Source organism: Kryptolebias marmoratus, linkage group LG18, assembly GCF_001649575.2.
Source record: "Kryptolebias marmoratus isolate JLee-2015 linkage group LG18, ASM164957v2, whole genome shotgun sequence".
In the NCBI taxonomy this organism is placed as follows: Eukaryota; Metazoa; Chordata; class Actinopteri; order Cyprinodontiformes; family Rivulidae; genus Kryptolebias; species Kryptolebias marmoratus.
Window position 1 is genome coordinate 20,632,118 of NC_051447.1, and position 18,772 is coordinate 20,650,889.

Consider the following 18,772-nt stretch of genomic DNA (forward strand, 5'->3'; position numbering starts at 1 on the left):
TCCACCCTTAGGTCCAGCCTTAGGTCCAGCCTTGGGTCCAGCCTTGGGTCCAGCCTTAGGTCCAGCCTTAGGTCCAACCTTGGGTCCAGCCTTAGAACCCGCCTTAGGTCCAGCCTTGGGTCCAGCCTTAGGTCCAGCCTTGGGTCCAGCCTTAGAACCCGCCTTAGGTCCAGCCTTGGGTCCAGCCTTAGGTCCAGCCTTGGGTCCAGCCTTGGGTCCAGCCTTAGGTCCAGCCTTAGGTCCAGCCTTGGGTCCAGCCTTAGGTCCAGCCTTGGGTCCAGCCTTGGGTCCAGCCTTAGGTCCAGCCTCAGAACCCACCTTCAGGTCCAGCCTTAGATCCAGGGGTGAGTACCTGGGAGTCCTGTTCTGTTCCTGAATGATGGCTGGATGGACCGGGAGATGACCGATGGTTCAGGGCCTTGTCTGCCATGATGGAGGCGTTTCTCTGGTCTGTTGTGGAGAAGAAGGAGCTGAGCTGAAAAGCAAAGCTCTGGATTTACTGGTCCATCTACGTTCCAACCCTCACCTGTGGTCATGAGGTTTGGATCATTACCGAAAGAACGAGATCCTGGATCCTGGATCCTGGATCCAAGCAGCCGGGCTCAGCGTTAGAGAGAAGATGAGGAGTTTCGTCAGAGTAGAACCACTGCTCCTCCTCATCAGGAGTCAGCTGAGGTGGTTCATCTGATCAGGACGCCTCCCTCTGGTTTCTGAGCATGACCCAGGGCAGAGCCAGAGTTCTCTGGAGGAATTCTGTATCCTCTCTGATCTGGGAACACCTTGACATCTTCCAGGAGGAGCTGGAGATAGAGATGTCCGGGACCTCCTTGACTTGTTGCCTCTACAACCCGACCACAGACAGGAGGAAGGAAGTGGATGGATGATGACCCAGAGCAGTTACTGGCTGCAGCTGAAGAGTTAAATATGGAGCAGATAACAAGCAGTCTAATCTGCCCCTGTCCTTTAACTCCGGTTGGTCCTGATTGTCCGGTCTGGTCCGGACACAGCACCACAGAACCGTTGCTCCTCTGGTGTCAAGCAACAGTGCCAGGTTTAAATGTTGTTGCACAGATGTCATTGTGTGTAAATATATCCAAACACAGTGATGCTGGTGAGAAACCGCTCCGTAGAAATCCACTTCCTGTTTGTCTGTCCCGCAGGCCGTCGAGAGGACAATGTCCACAGACTGTCGCTGTCACGGCGTCTCTGGCTCCTGCGCCGTGAAGACCTGCTGGAAGACGATGGCGCCTTTCAGACAGGTCGGAGCGTACCTGAAGGAGCGTTACGAGCAGAGCGTCCAGGTGTCTGATCGCTCCAGGAGGAAGGTGAGGAGGAAGGACCAACGCCGCACCGTGGACAAACACCAGCTCATTTACCTGAACAAGTCTCCCAACTACTGCGTGGCGGACCGGCGGCGGGGCGTCGCCGGCACCAGGGGGCGCCGCTGCAACCGGACGTCTGTCGGGCCGGATGGCTGCAACCTGCTGTGCTGCGGCAGAGGATACAACACGCACGTGGAGAGACACGTCCAACGCTGCGAGTGCAAGTTTGTGTGGTGCTGCTACGTCCACTGCAGGCGCTGCGAGAGCATGAACGACATGCACACCTGTAAGTGATGAAACACCTGGAGACATCTGTAAGTAACTGTAGACCTGGAGACACCTGGAAAACCCTGGAAAGAACACAAACTGAGTGGAACGAGGACCTCAGAGATTTTTTAACAAACTCACCTTAAATCATTTTTCTTAGTTTGTCTTAACCCAAAATGGAAAGGTAATAAAATGTTAATAAACATTTATTTATATGTTAATAACTAAATGTTTGTTTGTTTTATTTCCTTCAAACCTTTAAAAACACAACCAACTCAAAGGGAAACGAATTCATTTTGTTTTCAGTTTCTGGTTTTCTTCTTCTTAAGAACTTAGTTTAACAAAGACCTGTTGGACTCCATACGACGTCAAGAAGTGGGTACGAGACTCCCAGGAAGCTCCTCCCTCCTCCTGCCGGCGCCTCAGCACTCCTTTCCTCGTACAGATGAGGTAATTAAAGCGACAGGAGAGCCGTCTGAGTCTCTGCGGTCTGTTTAGTTCACAGGTTCACAGTTTTGCGGGAACAGTTGTGAAGACGTAAAGCCCTATTTTCTAACAGCAGAAACTGAATGACTCCATTAAAGGGCACCGGCTTTAACCACGCCCACAATGAGCTCTGACCAATCACAGGATAGTTGGAGCAAAGCCCCAGTTCGGCCTGGGTCTTGTTTTGAGAAGGGATAGACAAAACTGGTAAGAGAACAAAATGACACAATTTTCGTCATGGGACCACGACTGACAGCCGTGACTTCTTACGGAGGATGGAAGCGCCTTAAGGCCACGATCACGCTGCAGGTAAATGTGACCCGATTCCCATTCTTTGCCCCGGTGTGAACGTGGCTCAGGTCTTTTTGGTATGTGGTTCTGAATCGAATACATATCTGACCACAGTGTGAACATTCATGTTAGATGAAAGGACAGATGTCCCTCAGGACAAATGTCCCTCCACTCTCAGCGGCCATATTTACTCCTGTCAGCGTGCGGAGCGTGATGTCATACTTTCTGCAAGGCAGGTCATTTCACACTGGAGTGAACGACCACGCAAACCAATCAGATTTAAGCATTAAGACCCTAAAAGCCTTCAGTGACTAAAACTGATTCCAGATTTTAAAATGTTACTGATTGAACCACTGAAAAAATAAATCCTGAATCAGCAGGTTAGTTTCAGGACCCTGGTCTGACCTGGGTCAGGTCTGACAGCTGTTCACTGAAGATCTCCACTCAGATAAACTAATGAAACATCTTCCAAAACAAAAAGAAGTGGTCCAAGGAAAACCAGGACCAGAATCAGTGAGAAAGACCTAATGGAGGCCCCGATGGAGTCCAGAATCCTGGCAGAAATGAACCTGGGTCACAGTAAAATGACCCACAGCGAGGGTTCTGAAGTTCTCCCTGCAGGACACCACGAGGAACAAATCCGACTTTAATGTTTTTACCAGATCTACTGTTGAAATAAGGACTTTTAGCCACATGAGGACAGTTGGTTCTGTTTCACTGGGTCAGTTTGTCCTTCTGAGGACAGTTTCACCTGTCCTCAGTCACTTCTGCACCTGAGGACAGTTTTTATCTTGTGGAGACAGTCTCTTCTCCTAACAGGCTATCTGTGAGGACATCATAGGGATTGTGTGTCCTCCCTTCAGAGGACAGATGAATCCTTGTGGTTTCAGAGTTCAGGTCTTTGGTTCTGGAGGAGTCAGCAGAAGGACTCTGAGTCTTATCAGCAGAGTTTGATGACAGAGCAGGAAGGTTTAGGCAGATTCTGATTTCCAGTCCAGGATTTCCTGCTGTTGAACCGGGTCAAACAGGACCAGATCCAGGGGCCCAAACCGAAGCTCCTGTTCACGGTTCTGATCTGAGCTCACAGCGTTCACATTGGCTCATCTGAATAAAGTTTCACAGATCAAAACAAGCAGCATAGATTTCCCACACTGAGCAGAAACTTAATGATTTTATTCATAATAAAGTCGAACCACAGCTGAATATTTCAGTGTTTTTAATGTCAAACTGTTGTTTTTTGGTCAAAAATGGTCAATGTGAATAAAGGGAACCCATGTGGGTCCCAGGTGGTTCTTGGATCAGGTCTAACCAGGATCACTGAGAGCTCACCTGTTTTTTAACGAGTTCAGTAGGTAAGTTTGTCTCGAGTCTCAGCAGCTTTTTGTTTTCCTCCTTCTGTTACACTAAAAGAAAAGAAAAGTCTTCCTGCAGCACGACTCAGCACATTTCCTGGTTTCAGGAAACACAGGAGGGAGGGGTGAGGCTGGGGGAGGAGGGACAGAGGGAGGGAGGGAGGACAGGGACACTAAAAAGAGACGCACAGGACGAGACAGACAGCAGAAGACATGAAGGTCCATCTGAGTTTCCAGCTGTTGGTAGCTTCCATGATGATTATTATGGAGAGGAAGTCTTCAGCTGCTCCTCAGCAGGTAAGAGCATCCGTCCATCCGTCTGTCCATCTTTCCATCCGTCCATCTGTCCATCCGTCCATCCATCAATCCATCTGTCCATCTGTCCGTCCATCAACTCAGAGTTTAACAATTTGTCTTTAAATCAGAAATTAAAGGTGTAAAATTAAAGATTTTTCTTCCTTAAGTTTTTAAGATGATTAATTACTTTCTATAGTTTACAGAATCCAGACTATGATGCTACCACCACCATGCTTAACACTGGGTACAATGTTCTTGGAGTTTCTTTTTGTTGTGTAAATGTTGATTCAGGAGGGTTCTTCATTCAGGTGGTGGAACATTTGGAGCTTCTTTCCTGGACGGCAGTGTCCTCAGTTCAGGTTGATGTAGAAACTGGACTAAAGACAGGTTCTGGTGTCCCAACAGTCTCTGGTTCATGGCATCATCTTTGGTTTTCTGGTTCTCAGTCGTTTTTCTGAACTTAAAACCAGATTAAGGATCCTGATATGTTCAACCTTAGCGCAGAAACGATTTTACATCGGCGGATGCACCAGATCCAGGAGACGAGCAGTGATAAGAGCCGTTATCCTCCCTCCTGTTGATCTATGCCCAGGGAAGATCCTCGGCTCTTTCCCTGAACTGAAATCAAACTGAATTATAAGAATCAAGAAATATTTAAAAAGGGATTAAAAATTCAAGAAGCCACGAAGAGGTTCTGGAGGAAGAGGGTGAATTCTCTGAGGTTTTTAAGATAAATGTGTTTCTTCTGAGGATCTTCAGCTGTTGTTTGAGAACAAAGTTTGGAACCAGATGATCTCCGTTCTGACAGATGTGTTCATTTAATTCAAATAATGAGACATTCTGGTTTCAAGCTAGAATTTGTGTCGTGATCGGCGGAGATGGAGGCCAGAGAGCAGACTCATACTTGAAACTAATTTATTAAAATGAAAACAAAAAACTGATGTGGCAGCAAAACAAACAAACTAAATCCAAATACACGGAGGAAACACTCTAAGAACATCGAACAGCAACCAGGGACGAGGACAAATGAAACAATGAACCGACGGAGTAGTGGAGGAAATGACCGGGTTTTAAACACAGAGGAAAACGAGGTAAGTGCAAACAGGTGGCATGATTGCAAAGTTTGGACAGGTGTAGATGGGCGTGGCAGACTGAGGGGAAGTGAATATAAACCAGAACACAAACTAACTGAACAATAACTCAATACAAAAACAAAAAGCAATAAAACTGAAACACAAAAACACAGATCCCAACAATTTGTTTCTTTCTGTCAGAACTTTTGTTTCAACACGGCGACGTTAAAGACGCAGACAGCCTGTCACTCCTGCAGCATCTCCCTGCTGGTGCCGTGTCCGACCGGGTACAAGAAGACTCCAGGATCCACCTCACCGGGCTGCAGGTGAGCAACGTGCACACAGAAACTGAAGAACTTCTAAATGTTTCATCTTCTACAGCCTCTGAAACACTTTTTGTTAATAATGAGAAGAAGAAGCTGAGTGTCCGTCTGCCCTGCAGGTACTACATCAACACCTCCAGCATGAAGCTAACCATCAACGGCTGCTCCTCTCAGTGCTACAGAGAAATTGAGGTGAAGAGCTGCTGTCCTGGGTTCTGGGGTCCAGACTGCATGGGTCAGTACACAAAAAACTGGATCAGTAGGGTCTACACAGGAAGTACAACAAGTAAATGTTTCTGTCAGTGTCGCCCATTTCATCACGTAATCAGGTGCCCAGGTACAGACGGGTGGTGACGTCTGGAATTGCAGGAAAGTCATCAGTATCAGAATATTTCTGCAGTTTTAAATGAATGAAGAACAGTTCAGAACAGTTCTGGACTTCCAGAAACCAGAACTCTGACTCCAGCCTTCAGAGGTCTGAAAAGGTGACGCGTGTCACATGTTCAGTCCTGCAGGATGCAGATCATCCTCCAGGATTTCCTTCCCCTCTGCAGACTGTCAGCAGCTCAGAAATCTGCTGACACACATGGAGCTGGACTCGCTGATCCCCCGAAACCTGACAAACAAGAGTCTGACCATAAGAGCTTTGCCCTGCGAACAGGACTGGCTGAGAAACACCAAAAACACTGGAACTGATGGTCGAAGCAGGAGAAAAAGGGTTATTTTACATCCAACAGCTGATAAATTCAAACATCTATGTTTATGTCATTAAAGCACATCAGCTCAAATTAAAAACAAAGAAAATTTATACAGCCGTTATTCTGAACACCGTAAACAGATCAGATGGTCAAACTAAGAAACTGAACCATTAAAGGAGAAAACCAGATCCTTCTGAATCTGCTGGCAGCAGATGTTCCAGATGTTCTCCTCTGTGCAGCATCTGTAAACATCTGGACCTGAGGTCGTCTCATTCTGTCTGTTCAACAGTCCTGGATGGGAGCAGATGTTGTTCTAATGCACCTTCATACCATCAGAGAGGCAGGCTGACCTCAGAACAGAGGAGACACATCTGTCCACATCTGGCTTCTTCTCTGCCTGATAGAGCTTTAAGCAGCATTTGTGGAAGGCACGGTGAACTGTGTTTACAGACAGAACAGCCTTGACCTTTGACCTCAGAGGTTTCTACACATTCTTCAGATCTGTTGATGATTTTATGAGCTGGAGATGATGGAGATTCAAAGTCTTCCCAATATTGTGTTGAGGAACTTTATTCTGAAAGTGTTCCTGTGTTTCCTGTCAGCTGGTGAACCTCTGCCCATCTTCAGCCTCTAAAAGCTCGTCTTACCTGCAGTCCTCTGACTGACCTGCTGACAATTAACCTCATTAGTTACTAAGAGCTCCTCCAGATGTTTCGTATTGATACCACTTACTTTACAGCCTTTACAGGATTATTGTAACTAAATATGATGCAGTTTCTTAAATTCAACATTTGATATGTTTACTATGGTCCATTGTGAATAAAATATCGGTTTATAAGATCTGAAAATCATTGCATTTATTTTTAATTTGTATTTTCCACAACTTTTTCAGAAATGTTAAATTTATGGTGTCGATCCAGGTAATCTGAGGTTTTACTGTCTGCAGCATCATGTTTTGCTGCTTCTGTTCTAGATCTGTAATACCCCCCATTTTAAAAAATAACTGAACAGAAGTTCAAAGGATTTTTGTTAAATGATGAAAAGGTCAAATCTGAAGGGAAACAGAGAAGCTGCTGAAGTGATGAAAGGAATCAGAGCAAAGCAGGAAGTGAGGGGGGGTCAGTTTCCTGTCAGAAAACATAAAAACAATGGTGTTGCTGCAATGTTCCACAAAGTGATTCAACCAACTTCCTGTTTGTGTTTCAGAGTGTCCCGATCAGGCCGACAGACCCTGCAGGGGCAGGGGGGTCTGCTCCGAAGGGCTGGGGGGCAACGGGACCTGCAGCTGCCAGGTGATACATCTACCTGTTCACACACACACACCTGTTTACAGCAGAAACAACTGTCTCCTCTGTGCACAATAACTGTGATATCTCCTTCCACAAGTTCTTCATCGACTGACTATCTTTTTAGGTTCAGAGGTTTCTAAGTTTTGCTGGAACAGATGTAAAGACGGCTGTATTTTCTAACAGCCTCCAACTGCTTCTCAGTAGAAACAAAATGACTCCATTGAAGCTCATCGGCTTTTCCTCATAAACACGCCCACAACTTCTGGCCAATCACACGACACTTGGAGCAAACCTGTGTGAGAAACCCGGGTCTTGTGTCACAAAGCAGCAGACGGAGCTGCTATGAGAACAAAACAATGCAATTTTTGTCATGTGATCACATGACTGAGAGCCGATTTTGTGACTTCTTATGAAGTATGCAAAGGCCTTTAGATGTTCCTCCAGACTCCTTGAGGGGCTCGGGACCACCATGAACGAGATTAGAGCTATCTGTAGAAACCATTAGGAAGATCTGGACCACTGTGAGAAGGTGCTACAGTCACTGTAGATGAAGCATTGCACTCATGGTGTTTCTCTGTGTATCTCAGGATGGTTTTGCAGGAACTGCATGTGAGGACTGTGTACCAGAACGTTACGGACCCACCTGTAGCTCAGGTAACTTCAGATCAAACACTTCTGAGTAAAACCAGTGTGGACAGATTGTTTCTCATCTGCTGTCCTCGTGTCTTTGGTCTCAGAGTGCACATGTGTCCACGGTCTCTGTGATTCTGGACTGAAAGGTGACGGGCGATGCACCTGCTTCTCTGGATACAAAGGACCAAACTGTGACCAAGGTAAGACCTTACCTGTTACCTGCACCTTTAATCCACCCATATTTGTAAATGTTTCTGGTTTCTTACCTGTTTACCTTTTCTGTTTGTCATCTTGTTCCAGTTTATCATTGAAACCTGTGGCTGGTTCTCTACCACTGTACCATTCCTCTGTCACCTCTCACCTGAGCTGGTACTTATCATGTCTTACAGAGTTACCTGATTGTGCAGCTCTCACCTGTCCACAGAACTCTCGGTGCATGGAAGAAGCTCTGACAGGACAGCTGGTGTGTCAGTGTAAACCCGGCTACCAAACATCAGGATCTCAGTGTTTGTGTGAGTTCACCTGGAGGTCCAGTTTTACTCTGAAACATCTGTTTTAGAGGTTGAGTTGAAACAAAAAATGCTTTATTTCTGTACTTCACAGCCAAAAACCCGTGTCTTCAGTCTGTCTGTCATGTCCATGCGTCCTGTGTCCACACGGGTCCAAACCAACACCTGTGCACCTGTAAAGAGGGCTACAGTGGAGATGGACAGGTCTGCATGGCATCCGATCCGTGTCAGACTCCACACGGAGGCTGCTCCCCTGAGTCTGCCCGCTGCGTCTATGATGGACCGGGGAAGGTGAGAGTATTCTGGGTCAGGAACCAGACCGGGATCAGGACTGGGGTTATTCTGGGTCAGGAACAAGACCGGGATCAGGACTGGGCTTATTCTGGGTCAGGAAAAAGACCCGGATCAGGACTGGGATTATTCTGGGTCAGGAACCAGACTGGGATCAGGATCAGAAATCAGATTAGACAAAAAATCTTATTCTGATCAGAAACAAAACTATAAAAGTTATTCAGAACCAGAACAGTTCAAGAATTAACATCAAAAGCAAGATCTGGATCAAGGATGTCAGAGACGGATTATCTTTCGGAATATGGCTGAGGTCCAAATCCAGACAAGACAACAGCCAGGATCAGAAACAAGATCCAGGTCTGGATTTGTGGTAGAAGATAATCAAGATCAGAATGAAAATCAAACATCAGCAGAAATCAGGACTGATCTAGACTGTGATTGTAATTCAGGTTGCAGTCTGTCTTCATGTTGCCATGGATTTTGACTCCTCTGTCTTCATGTCTACTTCAGTCTCACTGCGAGTGTCTTCCTGGCTTTGAGAACCTGTCTGGTGGTTCCTGCAGCCTGAAGGATGCCTGCAGACCCAGTTCCTGCGACCGGAATGCCAACTGCACCACTATGGGACCCAATCAAGTCGAGTAGGTTCCTGACCTGTTTTCCCCTGAGTTTACCTGAATGCACACCTGATGGTCCTGCTGCTCTGCCCCTTCAGGTGCACCTGTCTTCAGGGGTATGTTGGGAACGGTAAGCAGTGTTTTGGGAACATCATGGAGCGTCTAAACGAACTAAACACAAAACCCAGAGGACAGTGGACGGGTCAGCTGAGCAACGCCATCTCTCTGTTCGGTAACTAACTAACTTCTGCGTCCAAAAGGCTTCAGTCCAGGAGGTTTGAACTAAACAACAGAATGACGGTTCAGGACAGATAAATCAAACCACAGACGAGAATTAATGTGTTGGATTTTTTTCTTTAACAAAACGTTACAAACACATTTGTCCATGTTTATATGTCAGATTGTTGGGATCTGCTGTCATTTGGGTCCTGCTCATGTGTTCCTTTATTAATTTGTTCCTCAGGTTCTCTGTCATGGTCTCTGCAGAACCTGGGTCCTTTTACCATTTTTGTCCCGGTTAATAAAGCCTTCAGGGGAGTTTCTGTAAGTTTCTATCAGTTTTCGACCAGAAACTGAACTGAAACAGAAATCTCAGAGTGATCAGATGAAACGCTGAAAACTTTTATAACTTTTTCATTTTTCCAGATAAAAGCTCTGACTGCAGACCCATTGAAAGCTAAATACCTGCTGAACCTCCACCTGGTTGCTGGGGAGATGTCATCCGAAGCTCTGAAGAAAACTGATGTTTTCTACACCCTGACAGGAAAACCAGCTGAGACCGACACATCGGTGAGGAGTCAGACCAGAGTAACAGAACCCTGAAGGGAAGGAGGGTGGACCGTCCCTTCTGGTTGATGAGACTAACATGAGATTATCTTGCTGTTTTACTCCAGGTCACTCAAACTAAAATCCGTATCCATGGGAGCAGGAAGAAAGGCAGTATCATCCAGCCTGACCTGGTAGCGTCCAATGGGATGATCCATCTCATCAACAAGCTGATGGACGGCGTTTCCCCCACGGTCCAGAGCAACACAGACGTGAGACACTAATATTTCTGTCAGCTGAATGTTTCCTGTCAGGTACGATCTCTCCACCAAAAAGAATGTTTTCATTCTCTTCTTCACACAAAGAAACATCTCCTCATATCTCAATGTTTTCTTTTTTTTACCATTTCTGGAAGATTTACCTGAAAAAACATCTTCATATTGAGTCAGAATCAGCTCCAGAACCATACCTTAGAACCAGTCCATCCCAGGTTAAAACCCAGAGTGCGTTGGACCCTGAAACTCGTGGAACCTTCCTGGTCTGCTTTTAGAGCATCAGTAAAAAGGCTGAACTTTGACTTTACCAAAGCTGCAACTGTTTGACAAAGTTCACGTTTGTGTGAAATTATTTTATTGTTTTTTGTTTCATTTATTCTTATTGTCACTACTTTAACATAATGTTGTTCATCCTCAGGAGAATCTGATGAAGATCATTGCTGACAACGGAAAATTTCAGACGTTCAAGACTTTACTGGAGGTTTGGTTTCTTTCACACAATTAAAACACGAAGAAGAACCTGTTCAGTTAAAACCACCAGGTGTTAATAACTCTGTGTCCTGATCATGCAGAGGATGAACCCTATAGATAACATGAGTGTCAGTCAGAGGATGAACCCTACAGATAACATTAGTGTCAGTCAGAGGATGAACCCTACAGATAACATTAGTGTCAGTCAGAGGATGAACCCTACAGATAACATTAGTGTCAGTCAGAGGATGAACCCTACAGATAACATTAGTGTCAGTCAGAGGATGAACCCTACAGATAACATTAGTGTCAGTCAGAGGATGAACCCTACAGATAACATTAGTGTCAGTCAGAGGATGAACCCTACAGATAACATTAGTGTCAGTCAGAGGATGAACCCTACAGATAACATTAGTGTCAGTCAGAGGATGAACCCTACAGATAACATTAGTGTCAGTCAGAGGATGAACCCTACAGATAACATTAGTGTCAGTCAGAGGATGAACCCTACAGATAACATTAGTGTCAGTCAGAGGATGAACCCTACAGATAACATTAGTGTCAGTCAGAGGATGAACCCTACAGATAACATTAGTGTCAGTCAGAGGATGAACCCTACAGATAACATTAGTGTCAGTCAGAGGATGAACCCTACAGATAACATTAGTGTCAGTCAGAGGATGAACCCTACAGATAACATTAGTGTCAGTCAGAGGATGAACCCTACAGATAACATTAGTGTCAGTCAGAGGATGAACCCTACAGATAACATTAGTGTCAGTCAGAGGATGAACCCTACAGATAACATTAGTGTCAGTCAGAGGATGAACCCTACAGATAACATTAGTGTCAGTCAGAGGATGAACCCTACAGATAACATTAGTGTCAGTCAGAGGATGAACCCTACAGATAACATTAGTGTCAGTCAGAGGATGAACCCTACAGATAACATTAGTGTCAGTCAGAGGATGAACCCTACAGATAACATTAGTGTCAGTCAGAGGATGAACCCTACAGATAACATTAGTGTCAGTCAGAGGATGAACCCTACAGATAACATTAGTGTCAGTCAGAGGATGAACCCTACAGATAACATTAGTGTCAGTCAGAGGATGAACCCTACAGATAACATTAGTGTCAGTCAGAGGATGAACCCTACAGATAACATTAGTGTCAGTCAGAGGATGAACCCTACAGATAACATTAGTGTCAGTCAGAGGATGAACCCTACAGATAACATTAGTGTCAGTCAGAGGATGAACCCTACAGATAACATTAGTGTCAGTCAGAGGATGAACCCTACAGATAACATTAGTGTCAGTCAGAGGATGAACCCTACAGATAACATTAGTGTCAGTCAGAGGATGAACCCTACAGATAACATTAGTGTCAGTCAGAGGATGAACCCTACAGATAACATTAGTGTCAGTCAGAGGATGAACCCTACAGATAACATTAGTGTCAGTCAGAGGATGAACCCTACAGATAACATTAGTGTCAGTCAGAGGATGAACCCTACAGATAACATTAGTGTCAGTCAGAGGATGAACCCTACAGATAACATTAGTGTCAGTCAGAGGATGAACCCTACAGATAACATTAGTGTCAGTCAGAGGATGAACCCTACAGATAACATTAGTGTCAGTCAGAGGATGAACCCTACAGATAACATTAGTGTCAGTCAGAGGATGAACCCTACAGATAACATTAGTGTCAGTCAGAGGATGAACCCTACAGATAACATTAGTGTCAGTCAGAGGATGAACCCTACAGATAACATTAGTGTCAGTCAGAGGATGAACCCTACAGATAACATTAGTGTCAGTCAGAGGATGAACCCTACAGATAACATTAGTGTCAGTCAGAGGATGAACCCTACAGATAACATTAGTGTCAGTCAGAGGATGAACCCTACAGATAACATTAGTGTCAGTCTGGTTGGTGTAATTGGGAGCTGGTCTTGGATCAGGACTTTGGGAGGTCCTGCAGGACCGTCCCTGTTTGTGGGAATCTCCAGCTCCATCACAAGTGAATCCAGAGAACACCTGGCAGCTTCTAACCTGCAGGATTTAATTAAATATACAATAAATATGTGAGAAAAGAAACAAAACACAGTCAAACTTAATTCCTTTATCTTGTAAATTTTTTACTCAGAAAACGGATTTGGTGTCCATGATGGACCTTCCTGGACCGATGACCGTCTTCGCTCCAACAGCTGCAGCGTTTGATGTGATGACGGTCGGCGTCCTGCAGTACCTCAGCAGTGCAGACGTGAGGACAAATGAGAACAGAATGTTTGTTTGAAAGTTTCTTACTGGTTGGAATCATCAGCTGATCTTTCATCTGAACCTCAGGGTCACAGCAAGCTCCTGGAGTTCCTCAGGAACCACATCGTCCCGTCTGTCGAGGTGAGTTCAACCGTCCGCTGATTGTCCTCAGGAGCTGGATCTGTTCCTGTTTCCTCTCAGGATTGTCTGAACGCTGACTCAGCATATAGTTTTCCTGTTTAGACTTTCTTATGCATGTTGTTTGGACTCTAACTTTGTCTGTTTTAACTAAATGTACATCAAAATATTCAGGACTGTATGGTCCAGGGGTGGCCAGTCCTGGTCCTCAGGGTCTCCATCTTGCATGTTTTCCTTGTTTCTCTGCTCCGACACACCTGATTCAGGGTTAAATCACCTCTTCATGTTCTGCAGAAGCCTGTTAATCACCCATTGATTCAAACCAGGTGTGCTGGAGCAGAGGAACAAGGAAAACCTGCACGATGGCAGCCCTGAGGACCAGGCCAATCCTGGTTTAGTTTTTGTAACTTTTATACTTTTTGAAATTTTAACTTTATTTGAAAACATTTTATGTCTTTAGCTGCTTTAATACCATTGTTCTCTGAACTCTACATGAACTAAAAGGACAGAAACAGAGCCAGTTTGCTGTTTGACTTTGTTGCTGCCAACCTGCTACTTTGAGCTTTTAGCTCGTCTGCTTTAAGATTTTATTTCGCCTTTTGCTCCTTTTTGCTATTATTTATGGTTTGGTTGATTTTAGCTTTTAGCTACGGTGTTTGGATTCTTTCAGCTTTCGTTCTTCTCATTTTAACTTTAACTTCAACAGTCGTTCAGCTCACCCTGTGTTTTTGTAGAAATCGTGATTTTTATTTCTTCTTCCTTAAAGCTGGAGGTTTACAACGCTGTGTCGCGCCCGACGATTGTGACGCTGGCCAACCAGGTCCTGACCATCAATGTGACAGAAAACGTGAGTGTGGATGTTGAAACTCAGCTTGATTCTAGTTCTTGTCAGTTTTTACCATAAACGTCATGAATCTCACTGCACTTTTTCACCTGTAATTTCTCTGGCTGTGGCTGATTCAGGGTCAGATTCTGGTCAACAACATGGCCGTACTTGAGACTGCTGTGGCAGCTAAGAACGGACGTCTGTATGTGATGGATGGAGTTCTGACTCCGCCCTCCATCCAACCTGTCCTGCCCCACAGGTGTGACATCACAGAGACCAAGACCACCCAGGTGAGTCTGAGAACAAACCTTTTTTAATTGTTCGGACTGTTTTGTTCCGATGTTTCACACCTGTTATGGTTTTTAGGGCGCGTGTGTCAGTTGTTCTAAAGTCAGCATGTCCCAGTGCTCTTCTGGAGTCTATGCGGTAAGACCTCTTTGGGGTTTATTATCTAAGTGGATGTTTGTGTGAATGATGTAAAGCACAAGGATCTTTGTGGATCAGGACACCTACACCTTCGGATGTGTTTACACCATGCCCATCAGTCCACCCATCAGGTTCTCGGTCAGAGGTTGTTCTCCAGTTTGCAACACAACCATAACGGTACAGAACCACAAGTTTTTCCTTTCTTTACTATAAAGCTAACCCAGGTCAAATCATCTAACTGTATGTTCAGACTCAGGCATGCTGTAAAGGTTTCTACGGTCCGGACTGCTCTCCCTGTCCAGGTGGATTTCAGACACCTTGTTCTGAACACGGACAGGTATGATCCACCATCAGAGCACCTTACAGACCCTCAGTGTGTTTGACTGAAGAAAGCTGCTGGGTTTTTGTTGTTCAGTGTGTGGACGGGATCGGAGGAAACGGATCCTGCATCTGTGAGGCAAACTTCCGAGGTTCTCGCTGTCAGTACTGCTCCTCCTCCAACAAATACGGGCCAAACTGCGATACAAGTAAGTGGGAGAGGAACTGTGGTGCTGAGACCGAGTGGTGATGTAAGATCACCTGTGTGACAGCTCACCTGTGTGTCCTCAGCCTGCCCCTGTATCCACGGACAGTGTGACAACCGTCCGGACTCGGCTGGTCAATGTAAACCAGGCTCCTGCCTCCTGGGTTTCACGGGTCGGTTCTGCGAGCGACAGACGTCTGTCTGCGGCGCTCTGGCCCGGTTCTGTCATGCCCACGCTGACTGTGACTTCAGCGATGGATCACCCAGGTGAGCTTACCTGCAGGAAGTGCTAACATTCCAATCCTGGTCCTGGAGGGCCACGATCCTGCATGTTTTAGTTGTTTCCCTTCAGCAGGTCTTCAAGTTCTGCAGCAGCCTGTTAATCACTAAGTCATTCAAATCAGGTGTGCCACAGCAGAGCAACATCTAAAACCTGCAGGACAGTGGCCCTCCAGGACCAGGATTGGACACCACTGCGTCTAAGGGAATCCTTCCCTAACAAAATCTTTCCCCCACAGGAATCTTTCCCTCTCTGCTGTTGGTAAAACAATGCCATCTTTGTTTTATCTTTAAATAAAACTTTTTCTCACAGCTCGGTGTTGAAGGTTTTTCCGATTCCTTCTGTGGAAGCACAATGACCAAACTGATCCCGAAGCCCCTGATCCAACACTGGATCATGACCCTGGAAACGAGAACCTGACATGAAAGATTCTGAGAACAACAGAATATAATCCAGACCAACTGTTGGTCAACTTACTGTTCCCAGGCAGATCAAATCTTTATCTGCCTTCAAAGTAAAAATGTTCTCTGATCTCTGGGTGCTGTGAACTCTTCCAGGTGTGTCTGTAAACCTGGTTTCCAAGGTGATGGGATCACCTGTGTGGAGTCCGATCCCTGTGCTCCTCCTCTCCGAGGTGGCTGCAGCATCAACGTAAGTTCAAACTGTCCATGTGTTTCCTGAACCCTCGCTGCCGTACCTTCTCACAGTGTTTACTGGCCCCTGCAGGCTAAATGTATAAAGACAGGCCCCAGTTCGCACACCTGTCAGTGTCTGACTGGGTGGACAGAGGACGGAGACGGGTGTCAACCAATCAACAACTGCCATGATGCTAAAAGAGGAGGCTGCCATGCCAACGCCACCTGCATCTATGTCGGACCTGGACAGGTAACATTCACACTAAAAGTGTTATTATCTGATTTACATCAGACTAATAAACAACACTGTTAAAAACAAAAATCTGTAACTAAAAGTTGAGTTTGTTTCTGTTCAGAGCGACTGCAGCTGTAAGGCCGGCTACAAAGGAAACGGGTTTTTCTGCGAGGCGGTAAACCAGTGTGTGACTGTAAACGGAGGCTGTCACTACCTGGTGAGTCCTGCTCGTAGCCTAAAACAGGTGTTTCTCTGCTGGGAATGACTGATTGGTAACAGGCTTCTGCAGAAGGTGAAGACCTGCTGAAGAGCAGAGAAACATCTAAAACCTGCAGAATGGTGGCTCTCCAGGACCAGGACTGGACAGGATGAATCTGTTAGGCTGATAAATGGATCCCACTGTGTTCTGAATGATAAAAGTTTGTTTTGGGCTTCTGGTGGTGTTCCTGTCTTCAGGCCAGCTGCCGTCTCCTGTCCTCTCAGTGGACGTGTGTCTGTGATGATGGATATGTTGGAAATGGACACGTGTGTTATGGTACCATCGAACAGGTGAGGCAAAACCTTTTTTATTCAGCTTCTTCTTGTCTGTAAATCCAGCCTGAGTTTGTTTTTCTGATGGTTTCAGGAGCTGATGACTCTACCCAATGCCTCAGACTTCTTCACCTGGACCACAGTGAGTTTCTGATCTTCATGACCCGTTACGACCTGCTCAGATCAGCATCACAGGCAGGAACCAATGAACCAAACTCAAAGACCCACAGACAGATGGTTCATTGTTCTTGACTGAAGACATAGATAGTGGTGTGGCTTCCAGCACCAAGGCTTCATACAGAGTGTGAGCTTCACTGACCTGCCTGCAGTCTGGATCTGTTTACTGCTGGAAATGTTCAGACCCACATGACTGGGTTTGGGCTGACCAAAACTCAGGAGTTAAGGCTGGAGCACCAGGCAGCAGGGAGTGAATACGGTCTGTTTTATATTTATTACTTCATGTCTTCCTAACAGGAGTCCGGTCTGTCCAGCTCTTTATCAGATCAGAACATTACTCTCCTGGTTCCAACATCCACCGCCATCACTAAAATGTCCTCAAAGGACAGAACCTTCTGGACGATGAAGGGGAACCTACCGAGCCTCATCAGGTTTCTGCTCCGTGCTGCTCTTAACTCAGATTTCAAGATTTATTAAAGTTAAAATAAGTGACAGCTGCTTTTTATTCTGTCTGACAGAAACCATATCATCTCTGGAAGCTATCCTCTGTCCGAGCTGAGAGGTGTGTCCTCTGTGACGTCTCTGCTGTCAACATCACTTCCTGTTTCAACCAAAGACCAGGTTAGAGGTCCAGATGAACCTTGAAAGCGTAGGGAACACCTTGTGTGGTTCTGTTTTGGTTTTGAACCATGCTTGTGTTGTCAGATGACATCTGTCGGTGACGCGACCATCATCACCTCAGATGTAGCTGCGACCAACGGGCTGATCCATGTCATCGATCAGGTACAAAGCTGAGGAGAAGCTTCTGGTTCACTCTGCAGTTCCAGTCTATCTTCAGCCTTTGGTTCCTGTCTCCAGGTTCTGGTTCCTGACAGGAAGCTGAGTGAAGGTCTGCTGGCGACCCTTGCTCTCAGACCCGAGTTCTCACTCTTCAGAACCTATCTGATCGTACGAACACACACACACACACACACACACACACACACACACACAGCTGGAAAACAATCCAGCTGTTTGTTCATGATTTATGATTTTTAACTTTAGGATTACAATCTGACCAATGAGATCGAGCAGGCTGACGGGTTCACCGTCTTCGCTCCAACCAACGGCGCCATCAATGAGTTCCTCCAGAAGACGGCTGCAACCACCCTGGTATGAAAACCTAACATTAATCTGACCTTCATGTTCATGATGATGGATGGAAACCTCCGAGCGGAACTGATGTTTCATTAGAAACCGATCAAAGATTCATACAAACAAGCTCTTTCTGACACTTTAAATGTTTTTGTGTGTGAAAAAAGCTTTTATTTTGTACGCGCTGACAGGATGTAAACATGACTCGGTACCATGTGGTCATATCGGAGCGCCTGTTGAAGACAGACCTTCAGCCTGGAGGATACAAACAGACTCTGCTGGGGTTTCCCTTTCAGCTCGGGATCTACCCTCGAGACGGGAAGGTTTGAGTCTCATCCTGCCTTCTGACCTCATTTCTCTATAATCTGATCACTGAGTCAGCTTTTATTTTTCAAACAGTTTTACAATTTAACTTCCTCGGCTGTTTTAGCTGTTTGTGTTTCAAAACATTCAGCTCATTCAGAAGATGGCTTTAGGTTTATTTATAGGCAGACAGACAGACAGGTGGACGGACAGACAGACAGACAGACAGACAGGCTGACAGACAGACAGACAGAGAGACAGGCAGATGGACAGGCTGACAGACAGACAGACAGAGAGACAGGCAGATGGACAGGCTGACAGACAGGCTGACAGACAGACAG

At 45.7% G+C, this 18,772-nt stretch overlaps 2 protein-coding genes across 2 annotated transcripts in view; both read left to right on the forward strand.

Annotated features, from left to right (window-relative positions):
• Window positions 1-1,813, forward strand: part of wnt16 (wingless-type MMTV integration site family, member 16) — an 8,710-nt gene extending 6,897 nt beyond the window's left edge. The window contains exon 4 of the mRNA XM_025010832.2: window positions 1,161-1,813. Within this exon, the coding sequence (XP_024866600.1) occupies window positions 1,161-1,616 (456 nt within the window). The 3' untranslated portion in view covers window positions 1,617-1,813. The remainder of the gene's footprint in view (window positions 1-1,160) is intronic.
• Window positions 1,814-3,883: 2,070 nt separating this feature from the next.
• stab2 (stabilin 2) overlaps window positions 3,884-18,772 on the forward strand; it is a gene marked incomplete at its 3' end in the record, with an annotated part of 27,737 nt that continues 12,848 nt past the window's right edge. Inside the window, exons 1-34 of the mRNA XM_017437165.3 lie at window positions 3,884-4,015; window positions 5,290-5,414; window positions 5,531-5,646; window positions 7,316-7,401; window positions 7,986-8,052; window positions 8,136-8,231; window positions 8,421-8,543; window positions 8,635-8,831; window positions 9,342-9,469; window positions 9,544-9,677; window positions 9,909-9,988; window positions 10,091-10,234; window positions 10,339-10,482; window positions 10,904-10,966; window positions 13,111-13,227; window positions 13,311-13,364; window positions 14,128-14,208; window positions 14,325-14,477; window positions 14,554-14,613; window positions 14,692-14,790; window positions 14,864-14,950; window positions 15,029-15,140; window positions 15,223-15,403; window positions 15,974-16,067; window positions 16,143-16,301; window positions 16,408-16,503; window positions 16,743-16,835; window positions 16,912-16,959; window positions 17,292-17,425; window positions 17,513-17,615; window positions 17,700-17,777; window positions 17,853-17,942; window positions 18,039-18,146; window positions 18,320-18,451. Of these exons, the coding sequence (XP_017292654.2) occupies window positions 3,932-4,015; window positions 5,290-5,414; window positions 5,531-5,646; window positions 7,316-7,401; window positions 7,986-8,052; window positions 8,136-8,231; window positions 8,421-8,543; window positions 8,635-8,831; window positions 9,342-9,469; window positions 9,544-9,677; window positions 9,909-9,988; window positions 10,091-10,234; window positions 10,339-10,482; window positions 10,904-10,966; window positions 13,111-13,227; window positions 13,311-13,364; window positions 14,128-14,208; window positions 14,325-14,477; window positions 14,554-14,613; window positions 14,692-14,790; window positions 14,864-14,950; window positions 15,029-15,140; window positions 15,223-15,403; window positions 15,974-16,067; window positions 16,143-16,301; window positions 16,408-16,503; window positions 16,743-16,835; window positions 16,912-16,959; window positions 17,292-17,425; window positions 17,513-17,615; window positions 17,700-17,777; window positions 17,853-17,942; window positions 18,039-18,146; window positions 18,320-18,451 (3,666 nt within the window). The remainder of the gene's footprint in view (window positions 4,016-5,289; window positions 5,415-5,530; window positions 5,647-7,315; window positions 7,402-7,985; window positions 8,053-8,135; window positions 8,232-8,420; window positions 8,544-8,634; window positions 8,832-9,341; window positions 9,470-9,543; window positions 9,678-9,908; window positions 9,989-10,090; window positions 10,235-10,338; window positions 10,483-10,903; window positions 10,967-13,110; window positions 13,228-13,310; window positions 13,365-14,127; window positions 14,209-14,324; window positions 14,478-14,553; window positions 14,614-14,691; window positions 14,791-14,863; window positions 14,951-15,028; window positions 15,141-15,222; window positions 15,404-15,973; window positions 16,068-16,142; window positions 16,302-16,407; window positions 16,504-16,742; window positions 16,836-16,911; window positions 16,960-17,291; window positions 17,426-17,512; window positions 17,616-17,699; window positions 17,778-17,852; window positions 17,943-18,038; window positions 18,147-18,319; window positions 18,452-18,772) is intronic.